General features: G+C 56.4%; 2 protein-coding genes across 2 annotated transcripts in view; both read left to right on the forward strand.

Moving 5' to 3' along the window:
* Window positions 1-14,838, forward strand: part of LOC134146759 (protocadherin alpha-C2-like) — a 129,082-nt gene that overhangs the window by 13,692 nt on the left and 100,552 nt on the right. The window lies entirely within an intron of this gene.
* Window positions 1,811-4,388, forward strand: LOC134146767 (protocadherin alpha-3-like). Its single transcript, XM_062587293.1, has one exon. It carries the CDS (start codon window positions 1,875-1,877, stop codon window positions 4,386-4,388), a length of 2,514 nt encoding a protein of 837 aa, XP_062443277.1. The 5' UTR covers window positions 1,811-1,874.

Genomic DNA, 14,838 nt, shown 5'->3' on the forward strand with positions numbered 1-14,838 from the left:
AGGCATTTCAGAGAGGTAGTTGTGGACACAGGTTTCCCAGAAGGGGTGCAAGGGGATCCCCCATAGCCATGTCTCATATGCCCATCCCCAGCTGCACAGACCCTCTGGAGGCCTCCTGACTTGAGCTCTGTTTTGTTGACTACCCTGTCTTTATAACTGTCCCGTTCCCCCGTCCTACCTAGTTTAAAGCCCTCTTTACCCCACAGGCCAACCTGTTGGCCAAGACATGTATGCCCCACTAAGTGAGGTAGATCCCATCTCTCCCCATCAGCTGTTGATCTTCATCTTCTGAAGAAGAAGGGGAGTGCATGAAGCCATGGAGCCACATGTGTTTTTGTCTCAAGCCCAGCCTTGGGAGAGGGACTAATCTGTGCCTGCTGTTAGCAGTGATCATTCAAAATCAGACCCGTGTGATGACAGTTGTTATGCAAGCCTCAGTAGTTGCAATGGATGGAGGTCTTCTCCCCAAAAGGGAGCAGAAGTACTGGGGGAGATTGCCTGCTGTGCCCAGTCTGCAAGTAGCCAAGAGACCTGTATTGCCTGGTGAGCAGAGAGAAGTGAGGACAAGCCCAGGGGGAGAGAGGCGGGGGCAGGGTCCTGTTGTGAATGGCCTTCCCAGGTGTGCTCTGTGGCTCCGAGTCCACAGGCATATGGTGGGGGAGTGGGGGGATTCTCAGAAACTGCTTTTCGGGGTAATCCTACAGAATCCTCAGTACTCAGGCACCTCGTGCAAGCCAGGATGGGAAGGAATCAGGAAGTGCTAGAGTAGGCTGTGCCTGAAATCTTGCCCAAGCCTCATGTCAAGAATGGCACAGACGTTCGGAAAATGCTTTGGAAAATGGAAGAGAGGAGAAGAGAAATGGAGGGAAGAAGAGAACCCGAAGAGGCAGAAAGCGTTTTGAAGAGGCTAGGAGAGAAGGAGTAGGAAGCAGAGGGAAAGGCAGGAGTTGGAAGGGAGGGGAAACAAATTCACCCACAGGAACAAGCTTGATGGCACTTTGCTGAATACTGTTAATCAGTAAGGAGCTTGCCTCTCGTTTGGAGTGCATGTGCCATGCCAGGGAGCTGATGCCCCGTAGTAAGTGCTGATGGCTCCGTCTGTGATGGTCTTAGCAGCGGAGTGGCAGTGGTCCAAAGTGGTCCGTGGTAAGCAGTGATCCGGAGTTCCCCCGCAGAGGGAAGCAAGACGGAAGTGGGCGATTTCTCACGAGCTCCGTTTTCCTCCTGCATCCCTTCAGGATTTCGCCTCATGGCCCCCTCCTTCGCAAGGAAGCAGGGGGAGATCATCGGTCCCCTACAGAGCCTGTTACACCGTTTAGCAAAGAACGTTATTCCGGATGCAGCAGAGCTCGTTGCCGTTCCCTTTGCATCCTCTGCTGTTTTGTTGCAGATCCTGCCCCTTGCCCACGTTTTCCTGCACCGCGTTTGTGCAGCTCCCGCAGGTCTCCGCTTACCGGGATACGCAGGACTCATGCAGGGTGTACGCCACTGCCGAGCGCTCCTGGCAGGCAGCCGGAGGGCTCGAGGGCTCGAGGCAAAAGGAGCAGGACGCCCGTGGCGCTCGCTGTGCTTCGACTGCATGGGTGCAACGGGCCAGCGCTCGGCCTACGGCGGGGGCGGCAGCACGGAGTGCGCTGTGGGAAGCGAAGGCTGCGGTTAAGGAAGCCTCGCGTTTGGCGTCGGGGCACACGGTGTCGCTGCAGGCTCAGGAACGGCGGCGGCGGCGGCGCGGCGGCTCCGCCCCGGCGCGGCGGAAAGCCCGGCTGTGAGCGCGGGGGGAGCGGCAGGGCGCGGGCGGCGGTGCCGGGGAGCCGCGGCGAGCGGCGGCGGTGCCGGGGAGCCGCGCGGGGCCCGTGCGAGTGCCGGCGCCGGCCATGGGCGTGTGCGTGCGTGCTGTGCTGCGGGTGCTGGTGCTGCAGGCGGCCTGGGCTCTGGGCGGCGGCCAGCTGCGCTACTCGGTGCCGGAGGAGGCCGAGGGCGGCACGGTGGTGGGTCGCCTGGCGCAGGACCTGGGCCTGGAGGCGGGCGAGCTGGAGGCGCGTCGGCTGCGGCTGGTGGCGAAGGGCCGGCGGGCGAGCGTGGAGGTGAGCGGGGCGAGCGGGGCGCTGGTGGTGAGCTCGCGGCTGGACCGGGAGGAGCTGTGCGGGAAGAGCGCGCCGTGCGCCCTGCGCCTGGAGGTGCTGCTGGAGCGGCCGCTGCGCGTCTTTCACGTGGAGCTGGAGGTCACCGACATCAACGACAACGCGCCGCTCTTCCCCGCCGCCCGCAAAAACCTCAGCGTATCGGAGAATTCCCCTCCCGGCTCGCGCTTCCCGCTGGAGGGCGCGTCGGACGCAGATATCGGAGCCAACGCGCAGCTCTCCTACAAACTCAGCCCGAGCGAGCATTTCGCTCTAGAAGTGAAATCCGCGGATGAAAACAGGAAATCGTTATTTCTGGTGCTGTCGAAGGCTCTGGACCGGGAGGCGATGCCTGTGCACCGGCTGCTGCTGACGGCGAGTGACGGGGGCAGACCGTCGCTGTCGGGCACCATGGAGCTGGTGGTCTCGGTGCTGGATGTGAACGACAACGCGCCCGAGTTCAACCAGTCGGTCTATAAAGTGCAGCTGTCAGAGAACGCTGCAGAGGGGACGCTGGTTTTGCGCGTGAGTGCCACGGATCCGGACGAGGGAATGAACAGCGAAGTGACATATACAGTCACTAACGTAATCCCTGGTAGAGGAAAAAACCTGTTCTTGCTAGATCCAAGCACAGGGCAGATGAGGCTCGCGGGTCCCCTGGATTTTGAGGACGTTCGTCTATACGAGATACAAGTGGAAGCGAAAGACAAGGGTTCGCCTCCATTGTCTGGACACTGCAGTGTGGAGCTGGAGGTGCTGGACGTGAACGACAACGCGCCGGAGGTGTGGGTGACGTCGCTGTCGGTGCCGGTGCCGGAGGACGCGGCGCTGGGCACGGTGGTGGCGCTGCTGAGCGTGTCGGACCGGGACTCGGGGGCGAACGGGCGCGTGCGGTGCGCGGTGTGGCCGGCGGCGCCGTTCGGGCTGGTGGCGACGTTCGAGGGCTCGTACTCGCTGGTGCTGCGGGAGGCGCTGGACCGCGAGCGGGTGGCGGAGTACGAGGTGGAGGTGCGGGCGGAGGACGGCGGGGCGCCGCCGCTGCGCGCCAGGCGCGGGCTGCGGGTGCCGGTGTCGGACGTGAACGACAACGCGCCGGCATTCGCGCAGGCCGTGTACACGGTGCTGGCGCGGGAGAACAACGCGGCGGGCGCGGAGCTGGCGCGGCTGTGGGCGCGGGATCCGGACGAGGCGGGCAACGGGCGCGTGAGCTACTCGCTGGCGGAGGGCGTGGCGGGGGGGGCGTCGCGCTCGGCGTCGAGCTACGTGTCGGTGGAGGCAGAGAGCGGGCGTCTGTGGGCGCTGCAGCCCTTGGACTACGAGGAGGTGCAGGTGCTGCAGTTCGAGGTGCGCGCGGTGGACGCGGGGGAGCCGGCGCTGTGCGGCAACGCCACGGTGCAGCTCTTCGTCGTGGACGAGAACGACAACGCGCCGGCGCTGCTGCCGCCGGCGGGCGGCGGCGCGGGGCCCTGGGCGGGCGGCGCGTCGGGGTCGGCGTCGGCGGGGCCGTCGGCGTCGGCGTCGCTGTGGGCGTGGGCGGCGTGGGGGTGGCCGGCGGGGCAGGTGGTGGCGAAGATCCGCGCGGTGGACGCGGACTCGGGCTACAACGCGTGGCTGCGCTACGAGCTGCGGGAGCCGCGGGGCAAGGGCGCGTTCCGCGTGGGGCTGTACAGCGGCGAGGTGAGCACGGCGCGGGCGCTGGAGGAGGCGGACGGCCCGGGGCAGACGCTGCTCATCGTGGTGCGGGACCACGGCGAGCCGGCGCGCTCGGCCACGGCCACGCTGAGCGTGTCGCTGGGCGAGGGCGGCGAGGCGGCGCTGGCGGCGGCGGCGGCGGGCGCGGGCTCATCGTCGTCGGGGCTGCGGCCGGCGGCGGGCGCCGAGGGCGGCGGCGGCGGCGGCGCGGCGGCGACGGCGACGAACGTGTGGCTGGTGGTGGCCATCTGCGCGGTGTCGAGCCTCTTTCTGCTGGCGCTGGTGCTGTACGGGGCGTGGCGGTGTGCGCCGCGGGCGGCCGTGCTCTCGGGGCCCGGGCCGGCGACACTGGTGTGCGCCAGCGAAGTGGGCAGCTGGTCGTACTCGCAGCGGCAGAGCCGGAGCCTGTGCGTGGCGGACGGCGCGGGCAAGAGCGACCTCATGGTTTTCAGCCCCAACTTCCCGCCGCCCGCCGGCGGCGCGGCGAAGGAGACGCCGCAGGATCCGCCCGCTCTGCTGGACACGGTCAGTGGCACTTTCTTTTCTCCTCCCATCCCACCCTTCCGCCTGCCCTGACGCTCCTTGCCCGCTTTTGCCTCTGCCTTTCGGCCGGTACTTGGCAGCTCTTTGGTCTGCGCCTCTTGGCACTGCGATACCCGCTGTGTTTCCCTTCGCTTGCAAACGCTCTCGGCGTTCAGAGCCGGTGCGTGCTTGGAGAAGGAGTCCGTGCTCTGGAGCGTGGGGCTTGGTGGGATCCCTTCTGCAGAGGTCTTCCCGAGGGTTCTCCCCAGAACGCTTTCTCCTGAGCGTTTCCCGTTTCGTTCCTGGGAACGGTGCTGCGGGAGGGTGTTCTCGTGGCGTGCGGCGCCGGGAGCTTGCCTCGGCCTCCGGAGGTGTTGGGGCTGCGATGCTGGGGCCTTATCCTTCTCAGAGATGGTTTCCAGCGAGGCATGAGGAGGAGGGTGCCCCTCGGCTCTTTGAAAGCCAGCAGACCAAATCTGCTGCCTGGTAGCTGTTGCTCGCTCTTCCCGAGTTGGGTAGTCGTCTCAGAGAATGAAATGAGAGCCGCTTGTGGTTGGAGCTGTCTCGGCAGCACCTTCACAAATGTTATTGCCTCCAGTGTGTGGAGTTCCCAGCAACCGTTTGCTGCTTCGATGCCCGTCGTGTAGGTTCTGGCTGAGACGCTCTGCCAGAAGCTGCCTATTTGGCACAATCCGTATATTCCTTTAGTAATAGTGTGGCTGTTAGGGTAAGGATCTGCATTAGGCCCAGTCGTGCTGGGAGTGGGAAGCAGAACTGTGGGAGCTGGTTGGTGTTCAGCAATTTCCTGGCACCGTGGCACTGGCGCCGAGAATGCGTAGAGAAGTGCCTAAGTCAAGAGAGCTGCTTAGTGATGCTTTCCCAAGACCGTTTTGCAGGCTGCACGAGCCTGAAGAGGCAGCCTGAAAAGGATGCCTGACCTTCATCCTTCAGCTGCAAGTGGAGAACGAGATACAACGGAAGTTTTCTTTGGCGGGATTGGCGGGGGGCGGGGGGAGAGAGATCACTGGAGAGCTGTGTCTCCCGTATTGAAATTCATCTTTCGCTGGGCGTTTTCTTGCTGGGCTTTGTTCAGTGGGACTTGCCAACGAAAGCGTGCCTGGAATTGTCAGGTGTCTCTGGAGTCTGTCCACACCGACCGTATCTTCGGCTGGTCTCGTATGTCGGGAGGTGGAGTACCCTGTCACGGCGTAACAGAGGTGTTGTTTGTAAAAGGATTACCCTGCTCTATTATCCGCTCTTCGGTAAGGAAGGAGAGCGCCTGAAACCGCTGAGCTACATCAGTGTCTCAAAGGCAGCCTTGCAAAAGGGAAGAGTCTGCGCCTGTGCCTGTTGATCATGGTGAATCAGGAGCTTCGTTCCCACGCAAACAGCTTCGTTGTGGAGGCCTCGGCGTTTGCGATGGCTCGGTGGGAATCAAGAAGGCAGAGGCCTGAGGGCTTTTTCCTGAAGTGCTGCGCGTACTTGTTGCAGGAGTGGAGTCGACATGTAAAAAGCACTACAGTGGAAAAGGCGGGATTGGAGACGAGGAAGCGAGAAGAGGGTGTTGTGGACAGGAATGTAACGGCAGGGGATGTTGCGGCCAAAGAGAGGAAAGGAAGGAAAGGGAAGGGAAGGGTGGAAAAGAAACTCAGGAGATTGCCGTCATTAACCGACATCACCTCCATATAGTGCCTGCAGTCAGTGCCTAACGAGCTTAGCCTTCATTAGGTGTGAATGGACAATGCCAGGCAGCTGGTGGCCGTAATTAGCGCTGATGGCTCCGTCTTTGATGGTCTGAGGGGGCGGGGAGTGGGGGTGAGGCCCCTGAAGGGCTCCTCGCGGAGGAAAGTTGAGAAGGGGGTGGGTGACTTCTCTCCCTCATTTTCTTTCTTCTTTGCCTTTGCTCGTTCTTCCTTCTGGATTTGTGTTCCCCACCTTCTTAGTCCCCGTCCGCGAGAAGCGGGAGAGAACGAGAACCTCAGCTGTGCCCCACCCAGTGTCTTCTTGCAGCAGACATGGTTCCCGTTCGCTCCGCATCCCTGGTTGTCATCTTGATGGTTTCATTCCATGTGTGTTTTTTCCTGTGTGCCGTTTGCGCGGCTGTAGTGCAGGTTTCCCCCCTGTGGGATTCCATGTTGTTACATACTCATGCGTAGCTCTGCCAGAAAGTGTAGTTCTACCGCAGCTGGCACTCGTGTTCGGCTGTGACTCAGTGCTGCAGAATACTTGCACAGTGTCTCGGGACGGACTGCTTTCGACTGCCTGTGTCTGAGTGCCAGGCAAAGCGGAAGTAATTGCATGCTGCCACATGCTGCATTGCTTCGACTCTGCAGGCACACGAAGCCACTCTGCTGTCTACAGAAGGAGTAACAGCTTGAGTTCTATCCTGGGAGGTGAATCTTGTCGTTGAAAAAGCCTCGATTCAAGGACGTTGTTAACATACTTAGTAGTTTATAGGGTGCAGGTGGAAGAGCAAATTTCGAGGTAGGTGAAAGACACAGGGAAAATGTGTTCCTCAATAAGCCAGGGCGTATGAGTCGAGGAGCTGCCTTTGGTCCCCTTGAGCCCTGGTGAAAGCTGGTCACTCATGGTTGCTGTTCAGCTACATAGCCACTCTCACCTCAGAGGTTTTTTTCTGTTTACCCAGTCCCTTATCCTTGGTCTCACTGTTGCACACTGTAGCCCTAGTTTTGAAGAGAGCTGCCATGCGGCCCTGCAGTCCTCTCTTGCTGAGTATGGAGAGCTGCTGCTCCAACAGAAGCTGTTCCAGACTCTGATCATGCTGCCAGCTGAAACAAACCTCTTCCAATTCTTCTCCCTGCAATTTCAAATTTTTTACCTAGGGAAGAGAAGTGTCCTCACCATTCAGGCTGTTGGTGAACCTTGCATTCAGATAATGCAAAATCAAGTCCTTTCTTTCCTTTCCTTTTTTCCCCCTCTCTCAATATTCTTGGAATCTGTAGCACTTTGGTGGCCTCTGAACCCTAAGGGGATGTGTGCATGGAGTTATCAGACATAGGCCAGATCATGTTTCAGAATGACAACTGCGTAGTTGAGAGACTATACAAAAACTTTGCAAACTTCATGTTTGTTTCTGTCCACACTCACCTTGTCTCAGGCTGGGCTTGTCTTTCAAAGGGTGGATCAATCAAAGCCTAGTAGGGATGTTCTTTGCAGTGTGACTTCCTTGCCTTGTGCTAAACTTTCTGATCACAGAATCACAGGATGGCAGAAGTTGGAAGGGACCTCTGGAGATCACCTAGTCCTACCTGCTTGCTCAAGCAGGGTCACCGAGAGAATGTTAGACAGGATTGCATCCAGGCAGCTTTTGAATATCTCCAGAGAAGGAGGCTCCACAACCTCTCCGGGCATCCTGTTCCAGTGCTCCAGCACTCTCATGGTAAAGAAGTTCTTCCTCATGGTCAGGCAGAACTCCCTGTGGTTCAAGTTTGTGCCTGTTGCCTCTTGTCCTGTTGAATGTCTCCACTGAAAATAGTTTAGCCCTATGCTGGGCACTCTCTGGGAGCTCCATGTCTCTCTTGCTCTGGGGAGCCCAGAACTGGACACAGGACTCGAGGTGAGGCCTCACCAAGGCTGCGTAGAGCGGCAGGATCCCCTCCCTCCACCTGCTGGCAACACTCTTCATCGTACACCCCAGGATCCCATTGGCCTTCCTGGCCACAAGGGCACATTACCGGCTCATGGTCAACTTGTCCACCAGGCCTCCCAGGTGCTTCTCTGCAGAGCTGCTTTCCAGCAGGTCAGCCCCCAGCCTGTACTGGTGAATAACTGAAAGCGTTATTCCTCCCTAGCTGCAAAGCCCTGCACTTGCCCTTGTTGAACGTCATGAACTTCTCCTCTGACCAAATGTCCAGCCTGTCCAGATCTCTCTGAATGGCAGCACTGCCTTCTGGTGTATCAGCCACTCCTCCCAGCTTGGTATGCTCAGCAAACTTGCTGAGGAGGCGCTCTGTCCCTTTGTCCATGTCATTGATGAATAAGTTGAAGAATACTGGCCCCAGTACTGAGCCCTGGGGAACTCCATTAACTACAGGCCTCCAGCTAGACTGTGTGCCAGTGATGACAACCCTCTGAGCTCTACCTTTCAGGAAGTTCTCAATCCACCTCACTGTCCACTCATGTAACCTGCACTTCTTGAGCTTGCCTAGGAGGATGTTATGGGAGACAACGTAAAAAGGCTTGCTGAAGTCGAGGTAGACAACATCAACTGCTCTCCCTTCATCTACACAACCAGTCATTCCGTCGTGGAAGGCTGTCAGATTGGTTAAGTGTGGTTTGCCCTTGGTGAATCCATGCTGATTCCTCCCGATCACCTTCTTTACCTCCGTCTGCTTGGAGATGATGTCCAGAACGAGCTGTTCCATCACCTTTGCAGGGATGGAGGTGAGGCTGACCAGCCGTTTTTTCGTGGGTTCTCCTTCTTGCGCTTTTTGAAGATGGGAGTAACACTGGCTTTCTTCCAGTCCTCGGGCACCTCTCCAGTTCTCCACGACCTTTCAAGGATGATGGAGAGTGGCCTAGCAACAACATCCACCAGCTCCCTCAGTACTCGTGGGTGCATCCATCAGGGCCCATGGATCTGCAGATGTCAAGTTTGCCCAAAAGATCTCTAACCCGATCCTCCTTGAGCAGAGGAAAGTCTTCCTTTCTCCAGACTTTCTCTCTCCTCTCACAGCTCTGGGATTGGTGAGGGCTACCCTTAGCAGTGAAGACTGAAGCAAAGAAGGCATTGAGTAACTCTGCCTTCTCTGCATCGTTCATCACCAGGGCTCCCACCCCATTCAGGAGCAGGCCCACATTTTCCCCAGTCTTCCTCTTGCTACTGATGTGTCTGAGGAAGCCCTTCTTGTTGTCCTTGACATGCCTTGCCAGGCTTAATTCCAAATGGGCCTTGGCCTTCCTCGTTGAATCTCTGCATACTCTGACAGCATTCTCAGAATCCTCCCAAGTGACCTGTCCCCTCTTCCACATTCTTTCCTCTTCTGTTGGAGTTTTGGCAGGAGCTCCTTGCTCATCCATGCAGGTCTCCTGCCCCCTTTGCTGGACTTGTTTCTCCTTCGGATGCATGCTCTTGAGCTTGGAGGAAGTGATGCTTGAATACTCGCCAGCTCTCCCGGACCCCCCTTCCTCCTGGGGCCTTAAGCCGTGGGACTCCTCCCGGTAGGCCTCTGAAGAGGCCAAAGTCCGATCTCCTCAAGTCCAGGGTTGCAATACTGCTTATTGGCTTGCTTCCTCCATGCAGGATCCTGAATTCCACTATCTCATGGTCAGCGCAGCCAAGGCTGCCCCTAACCTTCACATCTCCAACCAGTCCTTCTTTGGTAATACAAGGTCCATCAGGACACCCCTCCTCATGGCTCCTCCACCACCTGTGTCAAAAAGTCCTAATTGATGCTCTGCAGGAGCCTGCGGGACTGTCTGTGCCTAGCTGTGTAGTCCTTCCAGCAGATATCGGGGTGGTTGAAGTCCCCCATGAGAAGCAGGGCCTGTGATTGTGAGGCTACTTCCAGCTGTGTGTAGAAGGCCTCCTCGACTTCCTCTTCCTGATCAGGTGGCCTGTAGTAGGCACCCACAACAGTGTCCCCCATGTGAGCCTGCCCTTTAATCCTTACCCATAAGCTCTCTGCTCACTCTTCATCCACCCCTAGGCAGAGCTCGATACATTCCAGTTGCTCTTTCACATGAAGAGCAACTCCACCACCTCATCTTCCTGGCCTGTCTTTCCTAAAGCATGTAGCCATCCATGACAAAATTCCCATCATGCGAGCTATCCCACCATGTCTCTGTAACTGCAATGAGATTGTGGCCCTGTGACTGCACACAGATCTCCAGTTCCTCCTGTTTATTCCCCATGGTGCATTTGTTGGTGTACAGGCATTTCAGAGAGGTAGTTGTGGACACAGGTTTCCCAGGAGGGGTGCAAGGGGATCCCCCATAGCCATGTCTCATATGCCCATCCCCGGCTGCACAGACCCTCTGGAGGCCTCCTGACTTGAGCTCTGTTTTGTTGACTACCCTGTCTTTATAACTGTCCCGTTCCCCCGTCCCACCTAGTTTAAAGCCCTCTTTACCCCACAGGCCAACCTGTTGGCCAAGACATGTATGCCCCACTAAGTGAGGTAGATCCCATCTCTCCCCATCAGCTGTTGATCTTCATCTTCTGAAGAAGAAGGGGAGTGCATGAAGCCACGGAGCCACATGTGTTTTTGTCTCAAGCCCAGCCTTGGGAGAGGGACTAATCTGTGCCTGCTGTTAGCAGTGATCATTCAGAAATCAGTCTCGTGTGATGACAGTTGTTATGCAAGCCTCAGTAGTTGCAATGGATGGAGGTCTTCTCCCCAAAAGGGAGCAGAAGTACTGGGGGAGATTGCCTGCTGTGCCCAGTCTGCAAGTAGCCAAGAGACCTGTATTGCCTGGTGAGCAGAGAGAAGTGAGGACAAGCCCAGGAGGGGAGAGGCGGGGGCAGGGTCCTGTTGTGAATGGCCTTCCCAGGTGTGCTCTGTGGCTCCGAGTCCACAGGCACATGGTGGGGGAGTGGGGGGATTGCCCCGAAAAGCAGTTTCTGAGAGTCCTCCAGAATCCTCAGTACTCACGCACCTCGTGCAAGACATGATGGGAAGGAGTCAGGAAGAGGCAGGGACTGCAGGGGTTTCCTCAAGTCATGTGTGAGTCTTAGGTGAGGAGTGGTGCAGACGAAAGAAAGAGGAGGAGGAATGGAGGGAAGAGGAGAATGTGGAGGGGTGGAAAGCATTTGGAAGAGGTTTAGAAGGGAAGGAATAGGAAGGTGAGGGAAAGGGGAAAAACATATTCGCCCACATGCACAAACATGATGGCTTGCTCTAGTCCCAAATGACCTTACCCTTCATCACATGTGAGTGTGCCATGCCAGGGAGCTGATCCCCCATAGTAAGTGGTGATGGTTCTGCCTGTGATGGTGTCAGCCATTGAGGTGGAGGCAATCTGAGAGCTCCTCACAGAGGGTAGGTGAGTATGAAGTGAGCTATTTCTCATGGGCTCTGCTATGCTCCTGCATCCCTTCTGGTTTTTGACTTATGTCCCCCTCCTCACCAAAGGAAGCAGGTGAAGCACGTTTTTTCACTGCAGAATCCATTGTATCATTCAGGAGCAGAAGGTAACCTCCTGTGCTTGTTACTCATGGTGGAGCATGAGCTATGAATCCTTCCCATGCAAACATCCTAGTTGTGGAAGCATCAGTCATTGCCAAGGCTCAATGAATTTCAAAGAGGAAGATTCCTGGGAGCTTTTCCCTGAAGTCCTGCTCATACTTCTTAGTCCCCATCCATGAGAACTGGGAGAGAACCTCAGGTCTTCCCTCCAGAGTCTGTTGTTCCAGCAGACATTGTTCACATTTGTGCTACATGCTTGGTTGTTCTCTTGACGATTTTATTTCTTGCATGTGTTTTCCTGCATGCTGTTTGTGTGACTGTGCCAGAAGTTTCCCGCTCTCGAGTTACATACTGCTATATACTCATGCGTAACTGTGTCACAAGATGTAGTTCTACTGCAGCTGGCACTCATGTTCAGCTATATTTTAGTGGTAAAGGACACTGTCTCGAGACATACTGTTTCCAGTGCCTCTGTGTGGGTTCCAGGCAAAGCAGAAGTAATCATGTGCTGTTACATACTGCCTTACCTTGACTCTGCAGGTGCAAGATGTCACTCCTCCATCTGCATAAAGAGCAACAGATTGACTTTTATCTTGAGAGGTGAATCTTGTCATTGAAAAAGCCCCGACTCAATGATGCTGTTAACATGCTCTTGTAGTTTACAGGGTGCCAGTGGAATAGCCAATCTCAAGGTAGGTGGAAGGCACAGGGAAAGTATGTTGATCTATTAGCTGGGATGTATTGGTTGAGGACCTCCCTTCAGTCACCAGGAGCCCTGCTGAAAGCTTGTCACTCATGGTTGCTGAGTGGGCCAGTTCCATGTGTCCCGTGGTGGTGGGCCGTGCTTGTTTTGTGAGAGTGCAGATAAACATGCTGTGATGGTGCCACGGTGCCTGATGGTGAGCATGTGGGTTCCAGCTGGGACAGCATTTCCCCCCAGTGGAACCAGCCCCTTTCCCCATCACCAGCGTGACTTGGGAGATATCTCAGTATTGTGTGCAAGATGCAGACTGCTTCATTCTGATGTCTGTGGGATGTGCAAACCGGGGATGCGTGCCGTCCGTTGGGCACTTCTTTTCTTCTTTATGGAGATGACCTCGAGAGAAGAGAGAATGGCATGCATGCTCAGCTTTCTGTTCTGCTTCTGAATTGCACAGAAGTGGCTATAGGAACAAGTCAGGGATGCAGTGATTTCAGAGCTTTGAGAAGACATGCACAGTTTGTGCAAATCCCACTTCCACGGAAGTTATCCTTGTTATTGATCACTGGAGAATTCCCTTAGAATGCCTTCTGGAGGAATAATCTGTTTTATTTTTCTGAAGAAGCAGGCAGTGGCAGAATGTCCAGGTGCCTCCAACTACAAGGGAGGAAGATGTGCCCGACAGGCAGATGTCTCTGTGTTCCCGTTCAGTCGTGATATGATTGTTAGGATCGATGTAATGTTGCCCAGGTCATGGCTGTAAGCTTATCCCAGCCGGCAGAACTTGTGAGTGACCTCGTGCCTTCCACGTCGCTTCCCGGCAGAATGTGAGGGGGTGGTAGGAAGCCCGTGTGATTTAGTGTGGGAGGCTGCCTGGTGTGTTAATCTCAGTGGATGTGGGGGGAGTGTGTGTGGATGTTTTGCATGAAAATGCAGGCGTGTAACCTTCACGGCTTCTGTTTTGTTGCTTAACAGATAGCAGGTACTAATGGGTGTGAGGCAATGTGTGGGGACACATTGCTGTGGGCAGAGAAATTCCTATATTGTTGTTGTGGGAGTACTTGCCTTCTTGGAATGATAAGGAGAAGCTGGACAAGCAAAATGCACCTGCAAATGGAAAACGAGGCAAAGGGAAATACCACCTTCCTTGGGGGTGGGGGGAGAGAGAGACCACCAAAAAGAGCCGTGCTTCTCCTCTATGTTTTCACCCTTCTCTGAAGGTCAGCATGCCAAGATATGCTCACATTGTCCTGCTGAAGTAAGCAGTTGTCAGATCTCTTTGGAGTGTCTGTGTGCTCACCCTGTCTCAGGGATGGCTTGTATTTGAAAGGGTGGACAATGCTGTCATGGTCCAGTGGAGACGTTCTTTGTAACATGATCTCCTTGCTCTGTGCTGTGCTTTCTGGTGAAGACGGAGAGTACGTGAAACCGTGGAACCACATGTGTGTGTCAAATGCAACCTTGCAAGAAGAAGAATTGGTGCCTGCTGCTAGCAGTGATCTTTCAGAAATCAGTCCCATGTGGCTACAGTTGTGGTATAAGCCTCGGTCTGTGCAGTGGATGGAAGTCTTCTCCCAGAGAGGGGGAGTGCCTGCTTTGTGCAGCCTGGAAGCAGGCGGGAGCCCTTTTATTCCTGCTGAGCACAGAGAAGTGAGGGCGGGTCAAAGAGGACAGAGCTGAGGGCAGTGTGGTGTCACTGAAGGCCTTCCCAGGCGTGCTCCGTGGCTCTGAATCCAGTGGCAGATGGGGAGAGATTGAGGAGACCGAGGGACTTCCCCAGAAAAGCAGTTTCCCGAGAGCCCTTCGGAATCCTCAGTACTCAGGGACCTCGTGCAAGCCAAGATGGGAAAGAGTTAAGAAGAGGCAGGAGAGGTTTTGCCCCAAGTCATGCATGAGCCTCATGTCGAGAGTGGCACAGACATTCAGAAAACGCTTTGGAAAAGGGAAGAAAGGAGAAGAGAAATGGAGGGAAGAAGAGAACACAAAGAGGTGGAAAGCGTTTTGAAGAAGCTAGAAGAGAAGGAGTAGGAAGCAGAGGGAAAGGCAGGAGAGGGAAGGAGGAAAAAAGAATTCGCCAACATTAGCGAGCATGATGGCTCTCTGCTGAATACCGCTAGTCACGAAGGAGCTTACCCACCATTCAGAGCAATCGCACCGTGCCAGGGAAGTGATGCCCCGTGGTAAGCGGTGATCCGGAGTTCCCCCGCAGAGGAAAGCAAGACGGAAGTGGGCGATTTCTCACGAACTCCGTTTTCCTCCTGCATCCCTTCTGGATTTCGCCTCATGGCCCCCTCCTCGCCAAAGGAAGCGGGGGGAGCTCATCGGTCCTCCACAGAGCCTATCACACCATTTAGCAGAAGAACGTTGTTCCGGTGCAGCAGAGCTCGTTGCCGTTCCCTTTGCATCCTCTGCTGTTTTGTTGCAGATCCTGCCCCTTGCCCACGTTTTCCTGCACCGCGTTTGTGCAGCTCCCGCAGGTCTCCGCTTACCGGGATACGCGGGACTCATGCAGGGTGTACGCCACTGCCGAGTGCTCCTGGCAGGCAGCCGGAGGGCTCGAGGGCTCGAGGCAAAAGGAGCAGGACGCCCATGGCGCTCGCTGTGCTTCGACTGCATGGGTGCAACGGGCCAGCGCTCGGCCTACGGCGGGGGCGGC

This window comes from Rhea pennata, chromosome 14 (genome assembly GCF_028389875.1).
Source record: "Rhea pennata isolate bPtePen1 chromosome 14, bPtePen1.pri, whole genome shotgun sequence".
NCBI classification, from domain to species: Eukaryota; Metazoa; Chordata; class Aves; order Rheiformes; family Rheidae; genus Rhea; species Rhea pennata.

What these genes read in the sequence shown, in the direction of transcription:
- LOC134146767 (XM_062587293.1), top strand. Translation starts at nt 1,875, where the DNA reads ATGGGCGTGTGCGTGCGTGCTGTGCTGCGGGTGCTGGTGCTGCAGGCG.